This window comes from Hyaena hyaena, unplaced genomic scaffold (assembly GCF_003009895.1).
Source record: "Hyaena hyaena isolate Hyena2069 unplaced genomic scaffold, ASM300989v1 scaffold_601, whole genome shotgun sequence".
NCBI lineage: Eukaryota > Metazoa > Chordata > Mammalia > Carnivora > Hyaenidae > Hyaena > Hyaena hyaena.
In genome coordinates this window covers 523,316-550,021 of record NW_024081232.1, presented here as the reverse complement: position 1 = coordinate 550,021, position 26,706 = coordinate 523,316, and the positions used below count along the sequence as shown (strand labels likewise).

General features: G+C 36.5%; 1 protein-coding gene across 2 annotated transcripts in view; it reads right to left on the bottom strand.

Moving 5' to 3' along the window:
• Positions 1-26,706, bottom strand: part of USP33 (ubiquitin specific peptidase 33) — a 65,711-nt gene that overhangs the window by 27,043 nt on the left and 11,962 nt on the right. For both annotated transcript variants that reach the window (XM_039257047.1, XM_039257048.1), the window contains exons 2-10: positions 17,972-18,103; positions 17,269-17,322; positions 16,182-16,244; positions 14,616-14,768; positions 11,959-12,061; positions 11,234-11,303; positions 8,665-8,778; positions 5,899-5,977; positions 3,820-4,237 (exon numbers count right to left, since the gene is read on the bottom strand). In XM_039257047.1, the coding sequence (XP_039112978.1) occupies positions 3,820-4,237; positions 5,899-5,977; positions 8,665-8,778; positions 11,234-11,303; positions 11,959-12,061; positions 14,616-14,768; positions 16,182-16,244; positions 17,269-17,322; positions 17,972-18,052 (1,135 nt within the window). In that variant the 5' untranslated portion in view covers positions 18,053-18,103. The remainder of the gene's footprint in view (positions 1-3,819; positions 4,238-5,898; positions 5,978-8,664; positions 8,779-11,233; positions 11,304-11,958; positions 12,062-14,615; positions 14,769-16,181; positions 16,245-17,268; positions 17,323-17,971; positions 18,104-26,706) is intronic.

The window sequence follows — 26,706 nt, the reverse complement described above, 5'->3', positions numbered from 1 at the left end:
AAGACCAAGAACCGTACCAAGCAGTTAAATTACTCTATGTATCCTTTTCACCTACATAAACTGAAATATCAGATCTTTAGGAAGAATAAGATAAGTGCTAAGAGCTTCAGTTTTGAAGTTTGAGGTTTTTATCCTTAAGTATCAATCATTCAGTTGAGTGTATTTTTAATTCACTAAAATTTAATTTCATACAAAATATATGAGTCATCATGTGACCAGATCCATGCTAGATTTCAAGGCATGGGTTGAGAACTGAGAAGGGTTATACAAAGCCATGACGGCATGTACCAGGGAGAAAAACAGAGAGATAGTAGAAAAGGGGCCAGAGTCTCCATTTCCTTGTATCATAAGGGAATACTATAAATCCTGACAAATATGGAGGGCTACAATTGAGGGTATTATGAAGAAGAATCAAAAGTATTTGAAAAACATTATAGGATAGTCTAGGGATGGCAAATACTCTTCCCTCCTGGAAGCAGTGATCATAACACCCCATTTCATTAAACCTGGATGTGACCTCAGAATACTTAACAGTCCTCTGAGAGCCACCATATATAGATCAGCCTTGGCACATGAGTACATGATAGATAGTATAAATGTGAGGGATTATTATTACTGAAAACTGAAAATGTGAATAAGATTTCCCAAATGTCCTCAGTATCACTATAGCCCTTGCCAACTAAGAAAGGCCAAGAAGACATATGTTTCAGATCTTAGTTCAGCAGCTTCCAACCTGTCCAAGGGACATTTTCTTCTTATTGCTTCCCCAAATCAAGGACATCTGCTAGAATTAAGTAATAACTGCTAGACTCTATTGAGTCCAACATAAGCCAAGCGCCAAGCAGACATTTGACATACCTTGTATCAAATATAGGGAAAACTACAGAATGTGATATCCTAAAAGTAGTTTTTCTGAAATGCTTTTCTAGAAGAAATGATGCCTGATCACAGCAGTAACTAACGGTAAAGAGGACTTGATACCTTGCAATTGAATTTGATAACCACAATCATTCATTTGTTCTAACAACCCTTTGAGGGTGGTGGGGCAGGTGCTAATATCCCTAGGAGAGAGGAAGTGACTCACCCAAATTCTTGTTACAAATAGTGCAAGGTATCAAACCTTCCTCCAGATTCTGAACACATTAGACTTGACTTCCAGATATAAAGAAAGTTGAGCAATTTAATGATTACTGCCTAAACTCTTTTCCTGAGAACTGGCTTGCCCTTGGTTTTTGTACACGAACTCTGTAAGAATCTCCTGCAAATGCTTACTTACATTCTCTTAAACTAATGCAAAAATTTCCAAGAACTACTGCACAATTAAAATCATCTAATGCAAAATTTCCAAACAATATAACTTAAAAAAATATCATCTGTAAGGTAGTAAGAAGCAGTGGGTAAAAACTCTAAATTAGAGCCAGTCAGTCTGGATATGAAGCCTCATTGAAGTACCGTGTGACACCGGGCAAGTTTTTAACCACTTTGTTCTATGCTGTAGAAGAGGGATAATGGCATTAACTACCTCACAAGGTGTTGAATAAAATTAATATAAGTAAAGTGCTTAGGAAATGACCTGGAACATAATACATGCTCAGCAAATGAAAATTGCATTAAGCCAAAAATCTGCTATCTTATAAACTGTCCCCAATACTAAGTTAATGTACTTGAGAAGTTTTATTAATGCCTTTGAAGTCCCAGTATGACATTCAGCTCACTGTTTACTCCTTTACTGTACTACGTCCTCTATGTATGTAACAATACCTGCTACTTAAATGTAAACTAAATTGTTATAAAGTATTGTTCTTGAAACTGATCTTTTACTTCCATATTTCATTATTTTTCTCCTCAAACTTAAAATGGTCTTTTCTTTTTAAAATGAACAATTTTCCCATTTTAGGGGAAGAAATATATCACATCTGCAAAGATAACTTAAATATTTCAAAGAACTATGCCTGATATCTTTAAGAATAGATACATTTAAGTCAGGGAAATGGCCTTGTGTGAGAACAGGGCAGATTTTGGACAAAACGGCTGTTTCCCAAAATCTCAGGAGCACTGCCTTCTTTGCAAGTTTATTTGCATGAATTTTTTCAATATCAAATGTACTCACATATTTACTGTGTGCCTTACCTGAGAGATGAATAGCAATTGCTCTCTGTCCAAGTTCACCATCAGTAAAAGCCAGCAGCAGCTCATCAGTTGTTTGCCACCCACAGTTTTAAGGATATGGCAGTAAGAACCACATTTTATACTTTTATAAGTTATATTTAGCAACTGAAGATTACCCTGAGGAACCCCTTCATTTAACCTAGAAATACTTGTGAATAGAATCATTTTTTCTTTCTTTTCTTTTATTCTAGAGGTCACTGCTACTAGAAATATGACCAAATATGAGAAAGGAGTTTAACAGATTTTCAACTTTGACTTAAACTCTATACAGAAATTTTGTATTAATAGAATACACAATATCTTTATACACTACAAAACTGTTAATCCTTACATTAAAAAATTTTATTATACTAATAAGAGTTCAATACTGATAAAAATGAAGAAAACAGAAAATTATTAAAAAGAAATTAATAGTTACCTATAATCTGCATTATGTTTAAAAATATTAAGATTATTTTGATACACAGACTTTGATACATCAGATTGCTGCTCCTGGTGGTTAAGAATGCCAAGAATTTACATTATCTAATAGGTTGGTAGACTATCATTGTGGAAATCTATATTTCTCAAAGATGACTGCAACAGTATCTCCCAGTTCTAATGTTCTTCTTACAATGTGACTTTGATACTCCTCCCATGGAGAGTATATATGTTCCCTCCTCTTAAATCTGGATAGATTTTTGATTAATTGAAATAATACTAAGTGACTACTTAGAACAAGGTTTTAAAAAGCGATGCATTTCTCCCTGCTTCTCTTGAGACACTTACTCTTAGAATCCCAGCATCATGCCCTGAAGAAGACTACACAGTCCAAAAAGAAGCCTGGACCGTCCAAGAAGAAGCCCACTTGGTGAAGAAGGCCTAGAGCACACAGCCCTGACTGAGCTTTTAGGAGAAGTCAGTAGCAATTCTGTGAGTGAATCATATTTAAAGTAGATTCCCCCAGGGGCGCCTGGGTGGCTTAGTCGGTTAAGCAACCGACTTTTGCTTAGGTCATGATCTCGCGGTCCGTGGGTTCGAGCCCCGCGTCGGGCTCTGTGCTGACTGCCAGCTCAGAGCCTGGAGCCTGTTTCAATCTGTGACTCCCTCTCTCTCTGACCTTCCCCTGCTCACGCTGTCTCTCTCTCTCTCTCTCTCCTAGAAATAAATAAATTAAAAAAAAAATAGTTAAACTCTGATATCAAAATATATGCCAAATACTTCATAGCTGATGGGACTCCAAGGACAGCAATCTAAATCTAAAAGTGTGTAAGATTACAGAATTGTAATTTGGGTTATTTTGCTTTTTCCAACGGAATCCACATAAAATGACATTAACTTTATACTCACATGCAAATACTGCTAAACTCTACTACTTAGAAAGCCCACAAGTAACAATTATTTAATTCCTGCCTTCTTCACACTGAATTATATAATGTCATATACTGAACATAAAATATTAAGCTAATCAGTCTATTTCATTTTTTGTGCCAAATATACTGTGAACATTAACATGTAAACTAGAAAACTGATTTCACTCACATGCCATGCTAATTTTCCCTCTAAAACTCAGAAAACAGTGAATCACAAGTACAAAGAAACAGAAATATGCTGTCTTGCACACATCGTCTACAAATGAACACTATCATTTTCAAATTATTAAATTGTCACCTGAAGTTCTGCTGTGTATTTGCACTTTGACAGTTTCCTGGTTGTTCAAGTCAACGGTTTCAGACACAGAGTCTCTATCTTTATCTAATTCTCCTTCAGAATTTCCTTTATTAATCTTATTACACATCTTTTCTTTTTGCCAATCTTTGGACATTTCTGAATTGTTCTCATCATCTTGAATCAGCATTGTTGTTTCATTATTATCTTCAGAAAAGCCTCTAGAGCCATTCTCATTTTCTGCTTTATCACTGCTACTACAAGATTCACAGGACTGAAAATCCACATCTGACTGGCTCTTGTCTTCTTCCATCGTCTCCTCAGTTGTTATAGTTTGAGGATCCTCCTCAACTTCCATAACCTGTTCTTTTAATTCTTCATGAAGCAGATCCATTAAACACCGAAGGAATTCTTGAGCATCCTAGTATATAAGCAACACTTATATTACCATCTCATTAACTAGAAACTTAAGAAAAATATACAAAATGTGCTTATCAACTCATTTCTAAATGTGTAGCATTACACTGAGGAAACACAAGTTAGTAGAATGTAAGGCACTGAAGAAGGGATAGGAAGTACTATGTTCTAAAAAACTATGTAAATAAAACAAAAGTAATTTAAAAACTGAAGATGACCTGGAGGTCAGCTATTAGTACTGCTACTATTTTTAAAAAATGGAAAGGCATAAAAAAAAAAAAAAACTAGATTTGCCTCATGTGACAATTAGAATCCAGATGTCCTAAATTCAAATATTTTATCAGTTTGGCTTAAAATTAAAGCTTTCCAATCTTGTACTGTATCTCAAAGAAAAACCTTGATCAACCTGGAATGCTTTTTGAAAATTTGTGGGTATGGACATGTGCCAAATGGCTGAAAGGAAGTGATCAGTGAAGTACAGGCTTCCAGTTACATAATGAGTAGGTCACAGAGATAAAAAGTACAGCAAGGGAATATTGTCAGTGGTGTCTTAATAGTGTTGTCTGGTGATAAAATAATAGCTAAATAGTAGCTACACTTGTAGTGAGCATAGCATGATGCATAAAATTATGAAATCACTATGCTGTACACCTGAAACAAATGTAACTTTATGTGTCAACTATGCTTCAATTAAAAACAAAAGAAAGGGGCCTCTGGGTGGCTCAGACGGTTAAGCGTCCGACTTCAGCTCAGGTCATGATCTTGCAGTTTGGGAGTTCAAGCCCCACATCGGACTCTGTGTAGACAGCTCAGAGCCTGGAGCCTGCTTCAGATTCTGTGTCTCCTTCTCTCTCTGCCTTTCGCATGATCATGCTCTGTCTCTGTCTCTCAATGATTAAAAAAAAAAAAAAAAAAAGTTTAAAAAAGGAAAGAAAGAAAAGGAAAAGAAAATACAAATTTATAAATTTATGGACCCAACTCACATCTAAGAAATCAGTCTCTGGTGACTGGGCACCAGAAAAAATTAACAGGGAACAAGTAGTTTTTGAAAAAGAAAAATATGTAAGTGTTAGGTGTTAATTTCAAAGGAATATATAAAGTTACAATAATTCAAACTGCCATTGGTACTACTTCAACAAAACACAGATCAATGAAATGAATTACTAAGCCCAGAAACAAACGCTATAAAATATTAACATAAGCATAAAAATTAATAAAGAAGAAATCTGTTCTTCCAAATCTGTAGTTTGGTACAGTCAGCTATTTATGAAAAATGAAATTTGGACTGTAACACAAAATAAATGACAGATGCAGAGAAGAATTAAATATTATAAAAATTAAAGCATAAAATACGGATGAAAATTTATCTCTAGATGTATAACTTTTTGAAGCTAAAAGCATTAGAAGAGACTTATTTATCCACCCCAAAATTTAACAATTTCTAGAAAAACACAAAATTATGAGAAAGGTGATAAAATATAAGCAGAAAAAATGATAACAGGCTATCATTCTCACTAAAACACACAAGAAACGATGACTCACGACAATGGGCAAATAAATTATAAAGGAAAAAATACAAATGACTCCATAAAAGCATAATGCATAAAGGCATTTTGCAAACTTATTAAACATTAAGATTATGAATGAAAAAGAATGAAGACTTACCTGCTGAGAATATCCCCGAAATGTTGGATTTACGGTCTTAATTCCTTGAAACAGAGTAGTAGGAACAACAGACCCTGGCCTGAGGAGGATAACATCTTAATGAGAAATCTGTGATTTTTACTTTTTATTTTAGAAATTAACAGTCAAGAATTCAAGCTGTAGGGGCACCTCGGTTGGCTCAGTCGGTTAAGCGTCTGACTTTGGCTCGGGTCATGATCTCATGGTTCATGAGTTTGATCCTCTCATTGGGCTCTGTGCTGACAGCTCAGAGCCTGGAGCCTGCTTTAGATTCTGTGTTTCCCTCTCCCTCTGCCCCGCCCTTGCTTGTGCTCTCTCTCTCTCTCAAAATAAATAAACATTTTTAAAAAGAAAAAAATATCATTCAAGTTGTTAAATTAAAAAGTGTTTCAATGGGGTGCCTGGGTGGCTCAGTCAGTTAAGCGTCCAACTTGAGCTCAGGTCATGATCTTGTGGTTCGTAGGTTCAAGCCCCACATCAGGTTCTGTGCTGGCAGCTCATAGTCTGGAGCCTGTTTCAGATTCTGTGTCTCCCTCTTCCCCTACCCCACCCCCGCCCCCCGCTCATGCTCTGTCTCAAAAATAAATAAACTATAAAAAAAATGTTTTAAAGTATTTCAAATAAATAAATAAAAGTGTTTCAAAAAGTAATCAAAAATTGCCCATTGTTATGTTTCATAGGCTCACCAGAATAGCTGAAGATATATTAAGATATACTTAATACACTTAAGATAATATTTGATTGCTCTCCACTCTAATGAAATGATCATGCTCTATTTTTCAAAAACAATTACAATTACTTAAAACAAAATTCTAATTATTTAAAATTTCTGGGATAATTAAGATAAATATACCTAGTACATTATCTAAGTTTTTAATTCTATTTTTTTATTTGAGTGTAATTGACATAAACAAGATTTTAATTTTTTTTAAGTAGGCTTCATGCCCAATGCAGAGGCAAATGCAGAGCTTGAACTCATCACCCTGAGATCAAGACCTGAACTGAGATCAAGAGTCAGGCACTTAATCAATTGAGCCACCAAGGCCCTCCAGAGATTTAACCACTTTTAGAGGTAAGCATTAAGTAATGTATAGAACTGTCCAATCAATATGTTACATACTTGAAAGGCACATGGATGGCTCAGCTGGTTGAGTATTCAATTCTTGGTTTTGACTCGGGTCATGATCTCACAGTTTGGGAGTTAGAGCCCCGCCCATGTTAGGCTCCACACTCACAGAGCAGAGCCTACTTGGGATATTCTCTCTCCCTCTCTCTGTCCCGCCCCACTCACACATGCACTCTCTCTCACTCTCAAAATAAATAAAGGAACGTTTAAGGTTTTTTTAATGTTTATTTATTTTTGAGAGAGAGAGACAGAGCACGAGCAGGGGAAGGACAGAGAGAGACAGGGATACTGATTCCAAAGCAAGCTCCTGGCTCTGAGCGGTCAGCTCAGAACCCAATGTAGGATTCGAATTCATGAACTGTGAAATGTGGGACCATGACCTGAGCCGAAGTTGGACACTTAACAGACAGGGCTACCCAGGTGCCCGTAAATAAATGTTTTAAAAAAATGTTATATGCTTGAAATTAAGATAACATTGTATATCAATTACACTTCAATTTAAAAAAAAGAAAAGCAATTTCTTTTCCTAGCATGTTAAAATCAAAGTAGTAACACATTGTTTGACTTACGAAATGCTTGGTAGGGGGTCAAATATCTCAAGGAAAACTAAGGCACTTAAGAATAGGGGAATGTTAAAACTTTAAAGACTACTGTAATTTTTACATTACAAATCATTAAGATCTCAAAAGTCTTAAGAGGTTTAAAAAAAAAAAAAGCTCTGATGACTGTTTCTTTACAGATAAGGTTGAAGAATTAGGACTAGTGGTAAACGCAATTTTCTGAATAATTCTAAAACAAAATTAGAAAAGCATTACAATGAACAATTATTCTTCTAATGCTACACTTTATAGGAAATAAACATTAGCAGAAAAATGAACATTCGTGTTAAGTATTTATGGTCTAATTTTAGCATTATAAGAATACCTACTCCTGTATTAAAATTCAAGCGTCAGAAATAGCAGATTTAGCGCTTCAACTTATCTCCAGTCCAGATATTTCATTTGGATGTTCAGTTTGAAATATAACATGCTATAAAATGAACTTGTTTCAAATTTACTTTTTTCAGCTCTATATACGTACACCTATATCCTTTCAATATTTGATATTCATTTAAAAACATACTAAAAGAGGGGCGCCTGGGTGGCTCAGTCGGTTAAGCGTCCGACTTCGGCTCAGGTCATGATCTCCCAGTTCATGGGTTCGAGCCCCTTGTCGGGATCTGTGCTGACAGCCAGCTCAGAGCCTGGACCCTGTTTCAGATTCTGTGCCTCCCTCTCTCTCTGACCCTCCCCTGCTCACGCTGTCTCACTCTCTCTCTCTCAGAAATAAATAAAACATAAAAAAAAAATTTTTTTTAAACATACTAAAAGATACTATACTAAAACATGGGGCACCTGGGTGGCTCCATCAGTTAAGCGTCTGGCTCTTGATTTCAGCTCAGGTCACAGTCTCACAGTTAGTGGGTTCAAGCTCCACATCAGGCTCCAACCTGACAGCACAGAGACTGCTTGGGATTCTCTCTCTCTCTCTTGCTCTGCCCCTCCCCATGTGCTTTCTTTCCATCAAAATAAATAAACTTTTAAAAATATATAATAAAGAGAATAAATTCATTAAGTACATACCTGCTTTTATGCCACAGTTCAGTCATCAGTTTGAGATAACTTTTACAAATGGCTGGTTTCTTATCTGTTCGAGCTAATCCTCCACAATCAAGAAAAAACTGTGTCAAAGGTGGGCTAATTAAAAAAAAATGAAAAATGTTAAAGTGGAATCAAAGCTTAATAATGACTGACTTCCAGTCATTCAATGAATCGGTAGTACATACAGCCCCATATCTATAATTTCTTTGCTCCTTTTTACAGCTTCACATTCACTTCTTCATATTAGTCTTCAACCCATTCAAATCAAATCTGACTCCACTGTTACCAGATTCCTGAATGCTACCAGATGCAGTCAACATTTTTCACTCCCTCTTAGTAGCATTTATTACAGGTGACCTATCCCTCATTCCTGAGCAACTGTTCTCTTGAACAATGATAGATTTTTCTATTTTTCTTTATCTCTGGCAATTCTTTTCCTTCTTTACTGTTCTTTTGGCTCTTACCAGATATATAAATATCAAAGTTTCTCAGGACTGGATCCTAGGACTTCACCTCTCTTTCCTATGTACTCTTTCCCTGGGGTGCCCTTGAATTTCCATGTTCATGCCAATGACAGTCAAATTTGTGAAAGTCAAACATCTTATCTAATTTCCAGATTTATCTGAGCACCTTAAATTTAACATGATCAATATTTAACCTTCAAATGAATCTATTCTTCCTCCAGGCTTCTACATCTCAGAAAGTGATACTACCATCCATCTGGTGGCTCAAGTTAGCAATTTGAAAGGCAATATTGTCGGGGTGCCTGAGTGGATCAGTCAGTTATGTATCCAACTTGGATTTCAGCTCAGGGCATGATCTCACAGTTCGTGAGATCAAGCCCCATGTCTGGCTCTGTGCTGACAGGGTGAAACCTGTTTGGAATTCTCTCTCTCTTCCCCTCCCCCACTCACACACACATACTATTTGGTCTCAAAATAATCACTAAAAAGAAGGCAATACAGTCTTTTATGAGCAACTAACAAGCTCTAACAAGATATAAAGACGACCATCATATAATGGTAAAGGGAACGAGTTATCAAGAGGATAACATTTGTTAATATTTACGCACTCAACACAGGGGTAGCAAACAAAGCACTACATACAAAGCAAGTAGTACAGATCTGAAGGGAGAAATAAACAGTAACATAGCAACAGTAGGGGACTTCAATACTCCTCTTCAACAATGGATAGATCTTCCAGCCAGAAAATCCATAAGCAATGGACTTCAACTACATGTTAGACCAAATGGACTAAACAGATGTCTTCAGAGCATTCCATGCTGCCCCTACCAACTCTGTCAAACTATGATGAAGAAAAAAAATCTAGGGGTGCCTGGGCGGCTCGGTTGGCTGTCTAACTTTGGCTCAGATCATGATCTCATGGTTCATGGGTTCAAACCCCACAATGGGCTCTGTGCTGACAGCTCAGAGCCTGGAGTCTGCTTTGGATTCTTTGTCTCCCTCTCTCTCTGCCCCTCCCCCATTCACATGCTGTCTCTCTCAAAAATAAACATTAAAAAAAACTGAATATGCTTTATTAGAGACTTTTCACCTAAGTATAAAATATTTTCATAGCATTTTTAAAAGTCATATGAGGAAGGGGCACCTGGGTGGCTCAACTGGTTGAGCATCCATCCAACCGTGGCTCGGGTCATGATCTTGCGGTTCATGGGTTCAAGCCCAAGCCCCATGTCCCTCCCTGTGCTGACAGCTCAGAGCCTGGAGCCTGTTTTCCATTCTGTCTCTCTCTGCCCCTCCCCCACTTGTGCTGTTTCTCTCTATATGTTTCTCTCTCTCTCCTTTCTCTCTCAAAAACAAACACTAAAGAAAGTGATTTGAGTAATTAGTTCAAGCTCCTCTTCTTCTAGATGTTAAAACAAATAACTTACTCAAAGACACGCAACTACCTAGGGTCTATACCAGAACCTGCAGTCTCAGGAAACTACAGGCATAAACAGAGTAATCCCATTGGGACAACAATGTATTAAGTCTCAACCCAGTTTCTTGCCTACTCTACCTTCAGGATTACAAGAAAGAAAAAAGAACCTTTTCAGGGCATTTACATAGTTTTAGTTAATCCACACAATCTTCTAAATGGGTCATTTCAGAAAGTGAGAGGGAAGGAGAGGAATTCATTAAGTAAGGTGAGGGAAGGAGGACAGCCAAGGATTTATGGGATCCTGTTGGCTAGGGAAATCGAATAGAATTGTTATCTTTCTCATTTTACTATTAATGTGTACTTCTTTCTTTCCTCCTCCGACTCATCTTTTTTTTTTTTTTTTTTTTGAGCATATTATAGCAGCAGGATTGTCTTCCATCGAAGTACTAACCAGGTCTGACCTGCTTAGCTTCCATGATCAGATCAGATCAGGCATGTTCAGGGTGGTATGGCCACAGACTACCAGCAGCATGGTTTTCTGTTCAAAGAGTGACTTTATTTTTGTTTTTCATTTAAAAACAGTTTTATTGAAGTATAATTGCCATATAAGAACTGTGGTAAAGAGTGACCTTAAAAAGCTATACAAAACAAAATTAATTTTTATACTTACCAATTAGAAAGAGCCTGCAAAGCTGCATTCATATAACAAGTATTTCCAATATTTTTCAAACCTGTAAGACCTATTAAGAACAATCATAAATTATGTCATCACTCAATAATGCAATGACTTAATTTTCTAAGTGTTTACTGAGTATGTAACTATGTATGATACTTATTATAGTTCTCAAACTGTTAAAAACACATAAAATCGGGGCACCTGCATGGCTCAATCTGTGGAGCATGCAACTCTTGACCATGGGGTTGCGAGTTCAAGCTCCACGTTGGGTGCACAGATTACTCAAAAATTTAAAAACAGAAAGCCGCCAAATACATTATGAAAATATAAAATAGCAATCTGAACAATTCAGAGGTCAGGTTATACTGAAGTGTTAATTTTCAGATAATTATAAAAATAAACATTTAGAAATTTAAAATCCCCTTGCATCAATTACAAAACACAAAATTTGTACTAAATTATATATGGATAGTTTATCCTAAGAATTGTGGGCTTTGGTAAAGTGATGCCAGAGAAACCAAGCATCACTCAAAAGGTGTCAGTCTACCTTCCCTGCATATACAATTGTACTAGACCAAATTTTAGATTTGTTTTTATTTTTGGCCATCAACATCTATAGAGTCCCTTTCACTTCTGGAGTTTGAAATTTACACACTACAATTTCCTAAAGAAATGGATAGTACCATACAAAGGAGTGTTATATAAAAGAATTATTTTACCTCTTGCCTTAAGTTCATCTTCTTCTTCCACTTCTATGTCCAAATCATCAAATACAGCAACCAGAGGAGTTTTTAATGTTGTATTACTTGGTATTTTGAAATCCTTGATAACAGAAAAGACAGCAGACTTTAAAAAATACTTCATGTTAAATTTTTAAAAATTTTATCTCATATACATCTACAGCCTAAAAACTAAAAGATGTTATTTTATTTAATAGAACTGTAAGAACAAACTCTGATACTACCAACCAGAATAAAATTTACATTTACATCTTGAAAGTAAAGTAGGATCTACATGAGGAAAGAGCATGTCACTCTATCTTTATTAAAATATATACTTGAATAATAAAGACACTTGTGACTTTTCTAAACTGAAAAGTTAACAATTCAGTTCAGTTCAATTCAGTTCAGTGAATTCAAATCCAATTCAGTGTTATCACATCACAGCTAAACAAAATCTAGGCACACACACCTACACCATCTTTTCAGATTTTTCAAACTTTTTACAAAAGGAAATACTAAATTTTTCCTAACAAATGAACTTATCTGGAGACTTCTACACTCTCTCCTGATACTTGGTACCATACTTGTTTTACATTCTTTTGTGCATATGAAATAGTTCAGTTTATTTTAAATGGTAATAAAACATTCCAGAATTAATTTCCAAGTATTGCTTTAACTCAAAGGTTGCACCTGGTGACCTGTTGCTCAAATGTTAGCCCTACGTGTTTAAAAAAAAAAAAAAGACACAAACAGATAAACTTTGATCTAGTATTTTAAAAACTGGGGGGGCTCATATAAAACTCAGATTTTGTAAGTTCTCTTATAATGAGATAAGACTGAACTATACTGGAACCATTTAGCAAGTATCACTTAAAGGAGGAAACTGAACAGCAGCATGCACTTAGCACATGCTCTGACTCTCCAACTTACTCATGCCTTATTTTACCTCTATAATGCATGCATACACATTCTTCTACCTACCCACTTTATGGATTTATTTTACTTTCCTGGTATCTGTAGATTCTGGACATTTGAATTAGCCCTATATTCTCACTTAGTTATGTGTAAATATAGAGGCTCTAAAAGAATCATTTAAAATTTCACCTCCTAAAAAAAATTTTTATTTAAGAAATCTTACTAATTACATTAGAATGATTTCCAATATTATTATTTTATAATTAATGTTCTAAAAGCATAGAAATTTTATATTTTAAAAAATTGTACAAATAACTTTTTTCTTCTAATTTATTTAACAATGGGATCAGGAAGTTGCATAAAATTAAATTCATGCCTTTTATGTGTTATAAATATAACTCACAAGAGAATTATTTACAAGCCATCAGAAAAGTATCAGTGTATTTATTCAGACTCAACATTAAGAGTATACAAATCTGGCAGAAATGGCAACAGACAACTGTTTTCTAAGTCAGTGATGATTATTTTGTCAATCTAAATTTGCATTTGTTTTTATTTGTATTTCCTTTTTAACTATCTGTACGTATTCTTTTAACCACCTTTGTGTATTACCCTTATGAATTATTATCAATTCCTTATGTGACTAAACTTTTAGTTACCACATTTTTGTTAATAATGCAAGAGTGTTCCAGAAGACTTTCAAACTATCAAGGCATTCAAAAAAGGCAAAAAACACATTTCTGAATGATATTAGTGGGAAAAACAGTAATGGTAGTGTGGTGGTTTATCCTCTACAGTCATTCAACTACGAAACACAAAAAGTATAGCTTGTCTAAAATCTAATCATTTTAGTTACATAATATGTAAGGTAAGCAAATTTATTTGCACAAATGTCTACTATCAGAATGTGACACAAATGTATAAAAGAAAAATATTAAGAGTTGGTATCAGGAAGACAAGTATAGAAATACAATGTTATTTTTTTGATACATGAGGAAAAAAACCCTTACTAATGTGTTAATTAAACAATACAAAGCAAATGATGAGTAGGATACGTCAGAAGCCAACTCTTTGAATTTTGTCATTTCCTTTTCCTTATTTTGATAGAACTGGAAAGGTCTCAAAATTATCAATCTTTGCAAGCCTACACATATTTTGAAACCAAAGATCAATGCTAAGCTTTAATATATTCTATTTGGTTTTCGATAAATTCCCTATCAAAAAAGGCCTGCCTCCTCTCCTACAATCAGATTGCTAGAAAAAGATACACTTTTTAAACCAATTTGTTGGGGTGCCTGAGTGGCTTAGCTGGTTAAGCGGCTGACTCTTGATTTCGGCTTAGGTGATAATCTCACCATTCGAGAGTTCGAGTCCCACATTGGGCTCTATGCTGACAGTGTGGAACCTGCTCTGTATTCTGTCTCCCTCTCTCTCTGCTCCTCCCCTGCTTGTTCTCTATATCTCTCTCAAAATAAGCTTTAAAAAAAGTAGTTTGTTTTACGTTTTAAAAACACAATACGTGCTTTTCCATCTTCCGACAGTGAGCTTCAATCTTACTGTAAACTATCATTCTGTGAAAGAGCAAAGGCTAGCCTCAGTATTTCAATTAAGAAAAAAGGCACATTATAGAAATATTTAAAGTACAAGTTAGGTAGAGTTGTTTTAAATTTCAACTACACGACAAATTCTATAATCATATCTGAAAATATATGATATTTTAAATAAAGTTAGATTATTACCTGGACACTATTTTCTTGGGTTTGGTGAAGTGGTCTTACATGAGGCAAAGAAGGCTGAGTTCCTAATTTCCTATCCAAAAATACTTCTTTGCTGCAAGCATAACACCATACTCGAAGAGTAGTAAGGTTCACAGTTAAATAATGCTTTGTCTCCTATATAATTTCACAGGGAGGGAGAGGAGGAACCAAAATTAGGTACAGTTGAAACCATTTCAAAATATCATATAAGGGGGTGCCTAACTGTCTCAGTTGGAAGAGCATGTGGCTCTTGATCTTAGGGTCACAAGCTCAACCCACTTCACTGGGTATAGAGATTACTAAAAATAATAATAATAATAAGCTTTAAAAATATCATGTAAGATAAACTGCTGGCCTTTGATGAATAACAATATACTCCAAAGAGAAGAGTTACAACTAGAACACCAAAAAAAAAATTCTTCAGATAAACTATTAAAGTACAGTGAATAGTAACAATATATAAACCTACTCTAGAAACTATTCTATTGTCATTTTTCACCACTATTCAGCATGAAGATAAATACGAAAGTAAGAGTCTGCTGGGAATTAGCAAATAAGTATAATACAAGAAAATAATTGACCAAAGCATAGTAACAATTCTAAAAAACAGTAACTACTCAAAAGAATGAGTCAAATAACCTAAGTTAAAGCAAACAGCTCAAGCAATATGAATATATGATCTTGGATATATAAAACTCTGGCATTTCTCAACTGGAGTTCCTGGAGACAATATATGCCTATAGAAAATTATGTTAGGGGTGCCCGGATAGCTCAGTCGGTTAAGTGTCTGGCTTCTGTTCAGGTCATTATCTCACAGTTTGTGGGTTAAGAGCCACATGTCGGGTTCTGTACTGACAGCTCAGAGCCTGGAGCCTGCTTCGGATGCCGTGTCTCCTTCTCTCTCTGCCCCTCCCCCGCTCACACTCTTTCCCTTTCTCAAAAAATAAACATTTAAAAAAAAATCTTGCAAAGAGGCACCTGGGTGGCTCAGTCAGTAAAGCATCTGACTTGAGCTCAGGTCAAGATCTCACAGTCCGTGAGCTGTGCTGAAAGCTCAGAGCCTGGAGCCTACTTGGATTCTGTGTCTCCCTCTTTCTCTGCTCCTCCCACACTCGTGCTCTCTCTTTCTCTCAAAACCAAGTAAACATTAAAAAATAATTAAAAAATAAATATCCTGCATGAAAATTTTCTATACACCATGGTAACTAACTGGAATTAAAATAAAAACTTAGGGGGTACCTGATTGGCTCAGTCAGGTAAGAATCTGACTCCTGATCTTGGCTCAGGTCAAAATCTCATGGTTGTGAGATTGAGCCCCTAACCCCCACTGGGCTCAGTGCTGGGTATGGACCCTGCTTGGGATTATCTCTCCGTCTCCCTCTGCCTCTCCCCAGCTAGACCACTCTCTCCTTTCCTCCTTCCATTTCTCTCTCTCTCAAATAAATAAATAAGTAAATAAATAAAAAGATAAACAGATAAATAAATAAATAATAAAGACTTAACAAGGCCAGTAAATAAATACCAAAAAAAATTTTTATATATACATACCTGAGAATGTATGGTGCTATGATCTACTTGTGATTCACCACAGCCAACATAGGAACATCTATTCTATAATTATACAAAAAGAAAAATAAGTCATTTTATAACATGTAAATATACAATAGCATTACATTTGCATTTACAATTAAGTTTTGATCATACGTTTTAACTTAATAACTAAATGACTTTCCATATTCAGTTATTTTAACCAAATTGCATTAGGAACAGAAGACTAAAATGAGAATTTTTCTAAATTTAAAGCTATGTCACCTCTAATAAAAGGCAAGCATAAAATATTTTAATGACTGGATACAGAAAAGCTGATTCAAAGGGGCACATGCACCCCAATGTTTATAGCAGCACTATCGATAATAGCCAAAGTATGAAAAGAGCCCAAATGTCCATTGACTGATGAACAGATGAAGAAGTTGTGATATACTTACACAATGGAATATTACTCAGCGATAAAAAAGAATGAAATCCTGCCATTTGCTAAAACATGGATGGAACCAGAACATTTTATGCTAAGCAAAATAAGTCAAAGAAAGACAGATATCTCATGATTTCACTGATATGTGGAATTTAAGAAACAAAACAGATGAACATACAGGAAGGGAAGGAAAAATAATATAAAAACAGAGAGGGAAGCAAACCATAAGAGACTCTTAAATACAGAGAATAAACAGTATTCCTAGAAGGGTTTGGATGGGGGACCGGCTAAATGGGTGATGGGCATTAAGGAGGGCACTTGTTGGGATGAGCACTGGGTGTTATATGTAAGTGATGAATCACTAAATTCTACTCCTGAAACCATTATTACACTATACGTTAACTAACTTGGATTTAAATTTTTAAAAAACATAAGTTTCAATTAAAAAATATATATATTGTAGCGATTTATTAAAACCCTGCAAAAGCACTGGAAGTTAAAACCCAAAGTTTATAAAGTGTCATTTCTATTGTCACTAATTGTCTTTTTTTAAAGTATACTCATTTATGAAGTCTGTTAAGTGTCAATAAAAATCTTATAGTGATCCTTATTCAGATATAAATTTTTATAATACCAAAGTTTTGAGAAAAAACATATACATACCTCCAGGCATGCCCAAAGATTTGGTCCTCTGACTTTACAATCCTGACAAGTACCCTATAGAAAAAAAATCAAATAGACAATATTATCTTTATGTTGACACACCCAAACACATACAATTGACTAATAATATTATATAAGAAATTGGAGGGGCGCCTGGGTGGCTCAGTTGGTTGAGTGTCCAACTTTGATTCATGATCTCGCAGTTCACGAGTTCGAGCCCTCTAGGCTGACAGCTCAGAGCCTGGAGCCTGCTTCGAATTCTGTGTCTTCCCCCTCTCTCTCTGCACCAGTCCCCCGACCTCGCTTGTGCTCTCTCTCTCTCAAAAATAAATATTAAAAAAAAAAAGAAAAAGAAAAAGAAATTGGAGCTCATGAGCACAGAGTATTACAGGAACTTATTTAAAAAACACATATTTGAGGGGCGCCTGGGTGGCTCAGTCTGTTAAGCATCTGACCTCGGCTCAGGTCATAATCTCACAGTTCGTGGGTTAGTGCCTCTCATTGGGCTCTGTGCTGACTGCCAGCTCAGAGCCTGGAGCCTGTTTCGGATCCTGTGTCTCCCTCTCTTTCTGACCCTCCCTTGTTCACACTGTCTCTCTCTCTCAGAAATAAATAAAACATTAAAAAAAATTTTTTTTAAACCTACATATTTGGGAAAACAATGAATGATTTTTCTAACCACGGAAAAAGCCCTATATCTTACATGAGATTTTTGTATTAAGTCTTCTTTTGTTATTTCACCAACTGAATCCAAATGTGGACAATGATTTTGAAAAGGCGACATTTTGTTAGCAGCTTTTTCCTTTCTCCCAAGTATTTCCAAATGAGGTAATACCTATGGGAAAAATAACCAAAAAAGAGTTACTTAAAAAATGCTAAATATTAAACATGATTTAAAATAAAGACTAAAATAATAAGCATGCATGTTTACACATCTACCCTAGTTTATTTCTCAAACATACTTAGATGACTTTCATAATTTAATATGTACACTGGAAATTTCACTACAAAATTAAAATTTTATTGAAACTAACAAATATGTATCAATGTAAGTTTGTTTTCCCATTCCTTTTGCTGCTTTTTCCCCTTTCTCCCATTTCATATTTTAGAATATAAATAAAAGGGGAAAAATCAAGTTCTTCAATTTAAGTACTTGTATCTTTTTTTCTTTTTAAGATTAACCCTTAGTCTGAATAGGAATTAAAAGGAAAGAGCAGTCAAATGTAAACATTCATTTTCACACTAGCTGCAGCCTCTAGTGATGATATAAATGAAACTGCCAAGTATCTTAGCAAAATACCAACATAGTCACAGACTAGAGTTTCTCAAGTTTGGCACCAGCTTGATACTTTGGGCCAAATACATCTTTATAGTAGAGGTTTGCCCTGTGCATTGTTAGGTGTTTTGCAACATTCTTGCTTCTACCCACTAGATGCCAGAACACTCACACCACCACTTTAACGACTACAGTATAAAATTATGTCTTCAGGGGCGCCTGGGTGGCTCAGTCAGTCAAGCGTCTGACTTCAGCTCAGGTCATGATCTCACAGTTCGTGAGTTCAAGCCCTGTGTCAGGCTCTGTGCTGACAGCTTGGAGCCTGGAGCCTGCTTCAGACTCTGTGTCTTCCTCTCTCTCTGCCCCTCCCCTGGTCATGCTCTGTGCTCTATCTCTAATGGAACGACTGGGAGGCTCAGTCGGTTGAGCATCCAACTTCGCTCCGGTCATGATCTCACGGCTCATGGGTTCAAGCCCTACGTCAAGCTCTGTGCTGATAGCTCAGAGCCTGAAGCCTGCTTCAGATTCTGTCTCTGTCTGCCCGCCCCTCCCTTGTTCATGCTCGCTCTCTCGAAAATAAAAAAAAATATTAAATATGTATATGTATATAAAATAAATAAAAATGTTTAAAAACATAAAAAAATTATGTCCTCAAAGGGACAAAATCATCCCAGGTAGAAAACAACATCTTCACAAAATCCTTTCAACAACCCTGACATAGAGTACCACTATTATCTTAACTGCATATAAAGCTAAGAGAGGCAAATCTGACTGACTTCATATTGTTAGCATTTAGCAGAAAGAGTATTTGAATCCACCCATGTATCTTACAGGTAAGAGCAAGACTCTGCAGTCAAATAGTACTGAAAATACCTCTAAGAGTAGACCAGCATAATGAACTTATGGGGCTATTTTAAGGATGAAATGAGGTAGCACATGTCAAGTGTGTACATACACACACATAGTACTACACATATACATATAATTTTATTAGACATTCTGCAGCATCCCTTTATGTACTTTTTTTTAGATGACCAGTAAGGTTTCATACTTCTCTCTCCCATGAAACCACCAGTTTAAGACTGAGGTAGTTTCCCACACCAATTACAACTTTTCTAGTATTCTTCAGGAATTTCCTCAATCCCATTAAAATAAACAGAAGGTACCATGTTTTACAATCCCAATATACTTAACTCCCTCCAAGACATCACAATACAATTACACCACAAATGTAATTTATGAGCAGAATGATAGGAATACTATAATCCACTGACTTTTATCTGTCTCCCCTGCAGATCTTATGAATCATAGAGCTAACTGATTTACAACATTCAGTTCACAGAAATCTCATCACTGGTTCAAGTAAAGTGAGTGATTTCCAAGTAAAATCTCAATTTTAACTCAGTACCTCCAGATATTTTCTGGATGGACATTCTTTTTTTTTTGGTACATTCTTTTTTTTTTTTTTATGTTCTATTTATTTCTAGGAGAGAGAGAGAGAGACAGCGCAAGCAGGGGAGGGTCAGAGAGAGAGGGAGTCACAGACTGAAACAGGCTCCAGGCTTCGAGCTGGCAGTCAGCACAGAGCCCGACGCGGGGCTCGAACCCACGAACCGTGAGATCATGACCTAAGCGAAAGTCGGATGCTTAACCGACTAAGCCACCCAGGTGCCCCTTTTTGGTACATTCTTAATAATAAGGCTTTTCATGCCTTTAATTCATCTTTGGGGTTTGAGAACACTATTTTGGAAAAAATTAAGAAAATTACTAGGAAAGAATAAACGCTTATAAATGTGCTAAAATATTAGCACATTAGTAAACACATTAAACAAAAAGTTTCAATCAAATCAAATGAGCTCAATATTCTCTTGCAACCTACAAAATAGAACAGAAATCACTCTGGGGGGCTAATATTGAATAAATCATTATCTCTAAACATTGTATTTTTTTTTTAATGTTTATCTATTTTTGAGAAGAGAGAGCATGAGCAGGCAAGGGACAGAAAGAGAGAGAGACAGGTGATCTGAAGTGGGCTCTGCGCTGGCAGCTGTAAGTTCAATGTGGGACTTGAACTCACAAAGCATGAGATCATGACCTGAGCCCAAGTCGGATGCTTAACTGAATGAGCCACCCAGGCACCCCTCTAAACATGACACTGTTACATAAAATTAAACAAGCCATGCTCCAGACTTTCAGATGCATGAAGTTAAACTTAAAATAACTGTTAATATTTTCCATTTCTTATTTACGTTTGTGAATGGTCTGGCGATCTTTCCCACCCACCTCCCACTTACTTTTGTATTTAGATATTTCTTCCGTTTTATTCAATTGCCTCCACTGCCAGCCATGATGGAGTAACAGGAACCAGATTTAGCCTCTTACCTTAAATAACTAAAAGCCAGACACAATATATAAAATAATGGTTATCAGACACCAGACAATAGGCAACAAGATAACTGCCCCAGCTTACTGCCTAGAAAGAACTTCTAGGCCATAGTACACACAGGAGAAAACCCAAACAGTGTCCGGCAGTCTCCTTGAGTTGAAGGGGCAGTGTTGAAAATGCAGAGACACCAAGGTGGCTAGAATTCACAAGGCAAAGTAAAAAACTAAACACAGGGCAAATAAACACGAAGTTTGTAGAGGGCTACCATTAGGTCTTCAGCATGTGCATGTGATTAAACTACCCTAAGCAGGAGAAAGAACTACTGCAAAGGAGTAGTAAGAACAACTCCCACAGCCAACACAAATCTGTTTGTGTCCCCATCAGCCAGAGTTTAAAGAGTTCATAATACACAGGGAAAAAAGTACTGAGGGTATTGCCTCAGTAACAGAAAAAAATGTATCCCTAAACTAAAGGCTACTTTCATTTTGCCTTTAAAAAGCTCAAAACAGGGGCGCCTGGGTGGCTTAGTCGGTTAAGCGTCCGACTTTGCTTAGGTCATGATCTCGCGGTTCGTGGGTTCGAGCCCCGCGTCGGGCTCTGTGCTGACTGCCAGCTCAGAGCCTGGAGCCTGTTTCAGTCTGTGACTCCCTCTCTCTCTGACCCTCCCCTGCTCACGCTGTCTCTCTCTCTCTCTCTCTCTCTCCTAGAAATAAATAAAAATATTTAAAAAAAAAAGTACATAACAAAAACAAATCAGATCTACAAAAAGGGAAAAAAGGGACCCAGAGATAACACAGATGACAGTATAAAGGATACATGGTTTTAATTTTTTTTAATGCTTTCAAGTTTATTTGAGAGACAGAGAGAGCAAGTGGGGGAGGGGCAGAGAAAGAGGCAGAGAGGGAGAAGATCTCAAGCAGGCTCTGCACTGCCAGCGCTAAACCCAATACAGGAATTGAACGCACAAACCGTGAGATCAGATCTGAGTCAAAACCAAGAGTTAGATGCTTAACCAACTGAGCCACTCAGGTGCCCCAAGGATACACATTTCTTTAAAGTAATCTGTACACCCAACATGGGACTCAAACTTACAACCCTGAGATAAGAGTTGTGTGCTCTACTGACTGAGCCAAACACATTTTAAAGAGAAACATGAAGGAGAAGAAAAAAGACCTAAATCAAGTTTCTAAATATTAAAAAAACAAAAAGTCTGAGGTGAAAAATACAGTTAGTGTATGAGATCAACAGCAAGTTAGACAATGCAAAAGAATAATGAACTTAAAGACATAGTGTAAGACATAGTGAAAAATACAGTCAGTGTATGAAATCAACAGCAAATTAGACAATGCAAAAGAATAATGAACTTAAAGACACAGTGTAAGAAACTATTCAAATTGAAATACAAAAAAAATTGAGAATTTAGACTATCACTCAGCCAGGTAGACAAATCCAAATCTGATGAAAACAAAGAAACGCAACAAACTTGAAGCACAAGTTGTATGAACAAATTGCACCACAGCACATTAAAAACAAGTTGCTTAAAACCAGTAATAAAAAGGACTTCTTCAAAGTAGCCAAGAAAGGCCAATAACATATACTGGAAACAATACAAGCTAGAAGACCATTGAGCAACATTTGTACAGTACTGAAAGAACATCACCAACCTAAAATTCCATATGTAGCAAAACATCTTCCAAAATAAGGGCAAAATAAAGACTTCTTATACAAATGCTGAAAGAATTTATTACCTGCATACCTGCACGTTTTATATGTATGTATGTGCTTCAATATTTTTTCATGCTCATATAATCAAATATAGAAAGAGACCTACATGGCCTTTTTTTGGCAATAATACAGACATCCCTCTATCTCAACTTTTTCTTGAATACACACATCATGATGCATACATAAATCATGCAATTAATTCTTCTATTGATAAATATTCACTTTGTTTCCATATTCTGTCATTAAAAATAACCACAGGGATACCTGGGTGGCTGAGTCAATTAAGCATCCAACTTTGGCTCAGGTCATCATCTCACAGTTCGTGGGTGCAAGCCCTGCATCAGGCTTTGTGCTGATAGCTCAAGGACTTCGTTGGCTTCTCTCTCTCTCTCTGCCTTTTCCCCACTCACACACACTCTCTCTCTCTCAAAAATAAAGAGAAAGCAAGAGTGAGGGAGGGGCAGAGAGAGAGGAAAAAGAGAGAAAGGGGGGAGGGGGAGGGAGACGGAGACAGAGAGACAGAGAGAACCCCAAGCAGGCTCCACACTGTCAGAGCAGAGCCCAATATGGGGCTCAATCCCACAAACCATGAGCTCATGACCTGAGCCAAAGTCGGACGCTTAACTGACTGAACCATCCAGGCGCCCCTAAAAAAATGTTTGTAATAAAAAAATTTTTTTAATATATTTAACCATATGTTGGTGAGAAGGCAGAGAAAGAGGATCTCTTTTGCATTGCTGGTGGGAATGCAAACTGGTACAACCACTCTGGAAAACGGTATGGAAGTCCCTCAAAAAATTAAAAATAGAACTACCCTATGACTCAGCAATTGCACTTATAGGTATTTATACAAGGATATAGGTATATCCATATCCAAGGGATACAGGACACAGGTATGCTGTTTCATAGGGGAACATGCACCCCAATGTTTATAGCAGCAATATCAACAATAGCCAAAGTATGGAAAGAGCCAAAATGTCCATCGATGGATGAATGGATAAAGAAGATGTGGTATATATATACAATGGAGTATTACTCCGGCAATCAAAAAGAATGGAATCTTTCCATTTACAACTACATGCATAGAACTAGACTAAGCGAAATTAGTCAGAGAAAGACAAATATCATATGACTTCCCTCATATGAGGACTTTAAGATACAAAACAGATAAACATAAGGGAATCAAATATAATATAAAAACAGGGAGGAGGACAAAACATAAGAGACTCTTAAATATGAAAAACAGAGGGTTACTGGAGGGGTGGTGGGAGGGGGTATGGGCTAAACTGGTAAGGGGCATTAAGGAAGCTACTCCTGAAATCACTATTGCACTATAGGCTAACTAACCTGGATGTAAATTTTAAAAAAATAAATTACATTTATATATATATTTAATCATATATGTGAAGATTATTTATGGACTCTATTCCACTAGTCTATGTCTGTCTTAGTACCAATACTATTAACTTCCTTATGGTATCCTTTATTAAAGCCTTTAATTTTTATAAAATCAAACACATCTCTTATAACAGCTTCTGGGTTTCTAATCTTAAAATTTCCTTTGGGGCACTTGGGTAGCTCAGCTGGTTAAGCATCTGACTTTGGCTCTGGTTTCATGATCTCATGCTTCATGAGTTCAAGCCCTGCAATGGTCTCTGCACTGACAGTGTAGAGTCTGCTTGGGATGCTCTCTCTCTCTCTACCCCTGCCCCACTTGCATGCTGTCTCTCTCTCAAAAATAAATAAACTTTAAAAAATTTTCCTTCGTCCTTGTTTACATAGCTAACGCTAGAGAATAACCTTAAATACTTTTTAAACAAGGCTTTAATCCATCTGGGGGTTACCTTAAAACAGGAACCCAATTATATTTTTTCCAGATGGGCTGACAGTTGTACCAGCACCACTTGTTACACAGTCTACCCATTACCCACTGAATTGTAACACTATCTTTATTACACTTGCACATATTTCTGGATCCTCTATTTGTTCAACTAATCTACTTATCCCAATACCATATTTATTTTTTAATGTATCTCTGAATACTTTTAAGTTTATTTATTTTGAGAGACACAAAACAGATACACAAAATGGAGACACAAAATATTTTGAGAGGCACACACCCACACACAGGCCAGTGGGAGAGGGGACAAGAAAAGGAGAGGGAGAGAATACCATGCAGGCTCCATACCGCCAATGCAGAGCTCAATGTGGGGCTCCAATTCATGAGCTGTGAGATCGTGACCTGAGCTGAAGTCAGGTGCTTAATCGTCTGAGCCACCCACGTGCCCTGCCAATACCATATTTAATCTGAATTTTTAAAATGTAGAATATTTCGATAACTTTAAGACATTCCTCCTTCACTATTCCTTTTCAGTTTCCTTGACTATTCTCTGAATATACTGGAAAACATGAGAGTTTTACTTCATTTTCCCATATTGATGATAATAATTTAACTTTACTGTTGTAATGCATTTACTAGAATCTCTAAGGCCATCTTAAATATTAAGTGGAGGTGTCTGGGTGGCTCACTCTGTTAAGTGTCGGACTTCAGCTCATGTCATGATGTCACAGTTGATGGGTTTGAGCCCCGCATCAGGCTCTCTGCTGTCAGCACAAAGCCTACTTCAGATTCTCTGTCTCTCCCACTCTCTCTCCCTTTCCCCCAGTCATGCTTTCTCAAAAATAAACATTTAAAAAAACACATATATAAACATACAAATTTATATATGTACAAATTTGTGTGTGTGTGATTGTGAGGGGCGCCTGGGTGGCTCAGTCAGTTAAGCATCCGACTTCAGGTCAGGTCATGATCTCACAGTTCATGGGTTCGAGCCCCACATCAGGCTCTGTGCTGACAGCTCAGAGCCTGGAGCCTGCTTCCAATTCTGTGTCTCCTTCTCTCTCTGCCCCTCTCCAACTCGTTCTCTCTCTCAAAAATAAACATTTGGGGTGCCTGGGTGGCTCAGCTGGTTGAGCATCTGACTTTGGCTTGGGTCATGATCTCAAGACTCATGAGGTCGAGCACAGCGACGGGCTCTGTGCTGACAGCTTGGAGCTTAAAGACTGCTTTGGATTCTGTGTCTACCTCTCTCTCTGGCCCTTCCCCACTGACACCCTTGTATCTCTCTCCTTCAAAATAAAGAAACATTTAAAAAAATTTTTTTAAGAAATAAACATTAAAAATTATAAATAGGGGCACCTGGGAGGCTCAGTCAGTTAAGAGTCCATCTTCAGCTCAGGTCATGATCTCACAGTTGTGGGTTTGAGACCCTTTTCGGGCTCTGTGCTGACAGCTTAGAGCTGGGAGCCTGGAGCCTGTTTCAGATTCTGTGTCTCTCTGTCTCTGCCCCTGCTCTGCTCAAGTTCTGTCTCTCAAAAATAAATGTTAAAAAAAGTAAAATTAAATAAAAATTAAAAAATAAAAGTGATTGTGAGTATCCATGTCTGGGTCCTTATTGTAACGGTTTTGCCATTGAGGATATTTGCTATAATTTCTTATTCTTAATTTACTTTTGATTTTTTTTTTAAACGTAAGCTCTACACTCAACATGGGGCTTGAACTCACAACCCTGAGATCAAGTGGCATGCTCTATCGACTAAGCTAGCAAGGCACCTGTAATTAGAAATGGTCTTAATGAACTTTATTAAATGTCTTCTCGGCAGCTACTGATGGTTTACTACATTCATCTGTTACATAATCTATTAACCCTTGCATTGGTGTAATATACCCTATGGGTCAAAATGTACTATTAGTCTGTTGCTTCATATCTAGATTCTATTGCCTATTTCTATTTAAAAATTTTATAAGTGAAATTGATCTTTTTGGGTAACATTTTTATCAGGGTTAAAAGTAAGTGTGCTTCACAGAATGCATTCAGTAGCTATGCATCTTCTAGACCACAGAAAATGTTCCATTATTATCATTATTATATGTTCTTTATAAATTAAATGAAATGCAGTTGTGAAACTATCTGCTATGCTGCTTCTTTGAAGAACATATCTTCTTTTTTAAAATTCTTTAATGTTTCTTGAGAGAGAGAGAGAGAAAATG